We start from the raw sequence: 4,933 nt of genomic DNA, 5'->3' as shown, positions 1-4,933 counted from the left end.
TGAAGAAGAAGTTAGTTTGAATAACTGTAAACCGTACATACATATAACAGTAAGGGAGAGTGTCCTATACTTGTACTAACAGAAGGGAGAGTATTTTGTTTTTTTTTGTTATTGAAACAACAAACGATACATTTAGTAGCTTTAAGTTTATTATTTTGATGTTGTGCATGCAAAAGTTTATTTTGCTGGATATTTATCGATGAATACTCTAATTGTATTTCTAGCATTTTCAAGATGCCTATGAGATATTCATGAAATATAAGAAATCAGAAAAAAACATTCAAGGATAATCAAGTGGAGGTTGTAGTGATCCAGGAAGGGAACTCCATCATTGTTACTTGTTATGCTCCTCATTATCTGATGGAGAGTTTACTAGTGACAGCTAGAGATAACGTTGATATGCTAAAGGAGATGGGATTGATCAGTTTAACTATTGGTTACTATACTGTGTATGATGAACATGGAATTGATGAGGTTAGTGAATGTATGTGTATATAAATTAATAGTATACTTTAATATTTGATAGAAGGTGAAGAGTCTAATGAAGAAACTGGAGATGGTAGAGAGTGAAAGAGATGATTTACTTGAGGAGAATGCTAAATTGAAGGATACAATAGACACATTAGGTATATACTAATTATTATTAATTATAATTATTGATAATTTAAAGGTATCTCATATGAAGGTAGAGAAGTTGATGAAAGCAATAAGTCATCAATACAATCATCAGGTATAATGAGATTCATGTTTGAGACATGATATCTATGAATATTGTCATGTGCATGAATTTTGAATAAATACATCATGCACTGAATTGTTGTTGCTAATAATTTAATTGGTTCATTTTTATTATTTAGAGTCCGAGAAGGAAGAGAGTAAAAAGAAGATGACAAAAGCAATGCAAATGGAAATAGATCATTTACGATCATCTCTTCAAAGCAAAACAGGTATATATACAGACATACTTAATACTGTATAATGACACTAGAGTACAGCTGTGTTTCGAGTATCATTATTGCTTGTACATTAATTTGTTATAGTACGAGGATGATTGTATATACTCAATACTAATACTGGTCCTTCTTACATGCAATTAAATAATACACAAATTATTGATAAAATAATTATTTTTAATGTTTTTTAAATTAGCGACCGATTTTTGATTTGTGACAATCACTATTATTAATGACTAGGAATAGAAGAAATGTTAATTGGAGTAGAGAAAACATTAATTGAAAGAGAAAAGGAGATAGAACAGTTACAGGAAAAGATATCATTAATGAATATACAACAACTGAAAGAAATTTCAATTACTCTTAGTATGTATTACATTATATTAACATAATGACTAGTACTGGTATTTTAGGAAAGGATCAGTCTACACAATCAATTGATCCACCAAAAGGACCAGTTTATGTAGCTATTAGAGACCGGGAGGCAAGGTTAAGTGATGAGCTTTCATTCAAGAAAGGAGAGAAACTTGAGATAAAGAAAGAGTATATTGATGGATGGCGGTTTGCAAGATCATTAGATACTGATCAAGAGGGAGATGTTTATATTAATTATATTAAAAAAGATGAAGAGAGTGAACTGTCAACATTGGAATCACTTGAACTATTTCATTATGCAATGACAGAAAATGTTGACATACCTAAAATCAAGGAAATTAAGACGAGGAGCAACGTTGAGAGAGCAAGTCTCTTTTGGTCATTAATTAAACAAGATTCAGTTCTGCTCGACCAACTTAGAAAAAAAGAAGATGGTAAGATATATTTATACGTACTAATAATCTATAGAGTATTTTGAGGGTATTAGATATTGTCTATGATCTTCAATTTTAATACTATAATTTTTTTAATCAATCAAAATTATATACGGTGTTTCTTAATGCAAAATTTTGTATTTTTAAGGTATCATTTTTTGGCAAAATGCAAATTTTATACATTAAAAGCCACAAAAATAACCAGCTATACATAATTGTTGCTTGACTTAATTAGCCATTAAAAGTGTGATAGTAGAGAATTATACTTGATAATACAGTAATTAATTATAATTGTTTATGTATTCAGGAAATTCTAAAGCAATTAGGTGGCACAATGATGGTGTTGAACTGACCTCTCCATCTTTAATACAATGTCAAGAAGTAGTTTCTCTATTAACATACAAACACACGAACATTGTCATCAAGGAATCATCTTCTGACGTTGTGTGTGATCTATTGCCAGTTTTATTACAAAATGAAAAGGTGGAATTCTTGAGAATACAAGACACTCAACTAACACAGGACTGCATCTCATCCTTATGTAACTTACTGGCTAATAATAAATCATTATTAGATTTAGATCTTATTAACTGTTCCATTGATGACAAAGCAGTTGCTGATATTACAAACGTACTACAAACACACAATAATACACTTTTAGGATTATTCTTCTTTAATAATCCTCATATTACTTCAGTTAGTGCTCAGTCTCTTTCTGAACTAATTATCAACAATTCAACATTAACTAAATTAGAAGTAAGTGGCACTTTAATATCATCTGATGGAATATTACAAATTATTCAATCGTTAACAATTAATAAAAATATAAAGCTCCTTCTAGATCCGAAACAGAAAGACACATGTACAGAATACCATGACTATAATATTATAAAAGATAGAGTAATATTTATGTAATTAATTACTAATATTAATTGTATTTTGCTTTTTATTGATGATGCTGACTCATCAATTATTTAATAATTAATTTAAACACAAAATAATTAACAAAGTGATAGATGATAAACACATACAAAAACAAGTAAATACATAATAATAATAATAATAATAATAATAATAGTAATACTGATGCTTCAGGCTTGCCTTCCGTCACCTCCATTATCCTCTTACCCCCTCCCACTTAACTCCACTCCTCCTCTTCCCTTTTCTTTCCCCTTTCCTTTCTTTTATTTCCTTATTGTAATTCCTCTCTCCTTTTTGTCTTGTCATTGTTATTGTTTTGTTTTTGTCGGTGTTTTTATTATTATTGTTATTGTTATTGTTATTGTTGTTATTGTTGTTAATTTCTATTGCTGTTGTTGTTAATAATGATAATAATAATAATAATAATAATTGCGTTCATCCATTTTAATAATAAATTATTATTGTACTTAAAATAAATAGAAGAGAATAGTACAACCAGCTTATTGGGCAAGCAGTACATGTGTCAGTTGTTATTAAAATAATAATAATAATAATAATAATCATTAATTTACACTTCCCCCTTCAGACAGCAAATTGCAATCAGGAAAATGACAAATGTAAACAATATGAACAACATGTGACTCAAGTAGAACATTCTTCATTCGTTCCATTAGTCTTCTCTGCCACTGGTGGTATGTCAAAATGCACTTTTAACTTTTAATGTCATCTGGCTCAGAAACTGTCTAATGTCTATGAAGCATGATGAACATCTATCCGTGAAATATCTATCATTTCAGTTTCACCCTATTAAGATCTGCCATAGTGTGTATCAAAGGAGTTCATTTGTCTCAGCACATACCAGTTCTCAATTTTCCCTTTGAGTAACTGTCTACACAACATTATGTAAATGTGTGTATGTATGCATTCACTGATGTTTGTCCTTATATCCTGTACTATGCTTTTAATGTCATCCTTCAATATACCATAGCATGGGTGAAGGAATGTCAGTGCATGATTGTGTCATTAATTCTTTCAGTAATTGTGCTGCTTGACATTTCAGACTAAAAGATATTAATTGCATAGTTAACACGAGCCTCATGATAATGTCATTAGTCATCAGTAGTTATATATTCCATGCCTTTATAATGAAGTGTATGTGTGTATGACTCATTTAGGCTCAATATAGCATTGCTGCTCTGCATGTAAATCGCTCCTATATTTAAATCAAAATTTAAAATATTTTTAAAACTTGGCAAAGCATTAATGAATGAATGTCTAAAGAGTAAAAATTAAAGGAATTGTCATTGTTTGTGTCTTCATAAATCTCTTGCTTCTTTAGTATCACACCCCTAGACTTTAACCTATCAATGATTATATTAAGATTTGCTATGAGTAGTTATACTGTTAGTACAGTCTTGTTATATTCTTCTTGTATGTAGTGCTCTTAGCATCACTAGCAGTAGTAGCCACTAGTGATCCCAGGCAGCACCACATGGAGGCGGCACTACATTGCTGCCCAACCTGTAATGATAGTTAACAATATATATTGACACTAACTGAATGGACTTCAACTTTTAACAGGAACTTAATAAACAAAGAGAAATATTAATACATGACACTATTGATACTATACTGTAAGATCTTGAGTCTTTCAAACAGGGGCTTGTTGTTCCATTTTTTGAAGTATTTACCTTAACACATCTTTCAAACAGGGCTTGGTAGTCTTGGTGTTCATTTTAAAAAATAGATTTATCCTAACAAAGAGAAAGGTTAATAAATGGCAATATTGATACTGTACTGTAAGATCTTTCATCTTCAAACAGGGACTTGGTAGTCTTGGTGTTTATTTTTGAAAGATATTTATCTTAACAAAAAAGGTTAATAATACAAGACATCATTGATACTATACTGTAAGATCTTTTATCTTTCATGCAGGAACTCAGCGTTCAATTTAAAATATAAATCTTGGTAAAGAAACTTTAATATATAATATTGAATTGGAATGATACTTTAAAATTTGATTTAGTCCTTCAAAAATGGTTTCATAATCCAGCAAAAAAGTTACTACATGGAATGCATTGACGCTATACTGTAAAAAGATTACTGTAAATCTTCTTATTATTACAGTCTTTCAATACCTAGTGAGAAATGTAAATACATCACTATGACACTTTTAATTAATGGATACAAAATTTGATATCCTTTATCTTTTATCATCCATTTCATATGAGAGTATCTAGTAAGAAATAT

General features: G+C 29.7%; 2 protein-coding genes and 1 long non-coding RNA gene across 3 annotated transcripts in view; 2 read left to right on the top strand and 1 right to left on the bottom strand.

The window, feature by feature from the left end:
• The window catches only part of LOC109585648 (uncharacterized), a 1,362-nt gene extending 1,072 nt beyond the window's left edge, over positions 1-290 (top strand). The window contains exon 6 of the mRNA XM_020001784.1: positions 235-290. Within this exon, the coding sequence (XP_019857343.1) occupies positions 235-290 (56 nt within the window). The remainder of the gene's footprint in view (positions 1-234) is intronic.
• A 10-nt stretch (positions 291-300) lies between these two features.
• LOC109585647 (uncharacterized) lies at positions 301-2,677 on the top strand. The gene is made up of 7 exons (XM_020001783.1): positions 301-474; positions 527-626; positions 671-730; positions 858-947; positions 1,194-1,319; positions 1,367-1,762; positions 2,070-2,677. Exons 1-7 carry the CDS (start codon positions 361-363, stop codon positions 2,675-2,677), a joined length of 1,494 nt encoding a protein of 497 aa, XP_019857342.1. The 5' UTR covers positions 301-360.
• A 1,324-nt stretch (positions 2,678-4,001) lies between these two features.
• LOC109585657 (uncharacterized) lies at positions 4,002-4,163 on the bottom strand. The gene is made up of 2 exons (XR_002186586.1): positions 4,086-4,163; positions 4,002-4,044 (listed from the first exon to the last, which is right to left on the bottom strand). It is a non-coding gene; the product is annotated as an uncharacterized LOC109585657 (long non-coding RNA).
• Between the last annotated feature and the right edge of the window lie 770 nt (positions 4,164-4,933).

The sequence above is a fragment of the Amphimedon queenslandica genome, unplaced genomic scaffold (genome assembly GCF_000090795.2).
Source record: "Amphimedon queenslandica unplaced genomic scaffold, v1.1 AMPQUscaffold_13029, whole genome shotgun sequence".
Lineage (NCBI taxonomy): Eukaryota > Metazoa > Porifera > Demospongiae > Haplosclerida > Niphatidae > Amphimedon > Amphimedon queenslandica.
The sequence above is the reverse complement of the archived record's forward strand: the minus strand, read 5'-3'. Positions and strand labels throughout refer to the sequence as shown.

Coding starts and splice junctions, on each gene's coding strand:
- LOC109585647 (XM_020001783.1), top strand. CDS start 361: ATGGAGAGTTTACTAGTGACAGCTAGAGATAACGTTGATATGCTAAAG. Junction 627..670: donor GGATACAATAGACACATTAG/GTATATACTAAT, acceptor GATAATTTAAAG/GTATCTCATATGAAGGTAGA. Junction 1,320..1,366: donor AGAAATTTCAATTACTCTTA/GTATGTATTACA, acceptor CTGGTATTTTAG/GAAAGGATCAGTCTACACAA.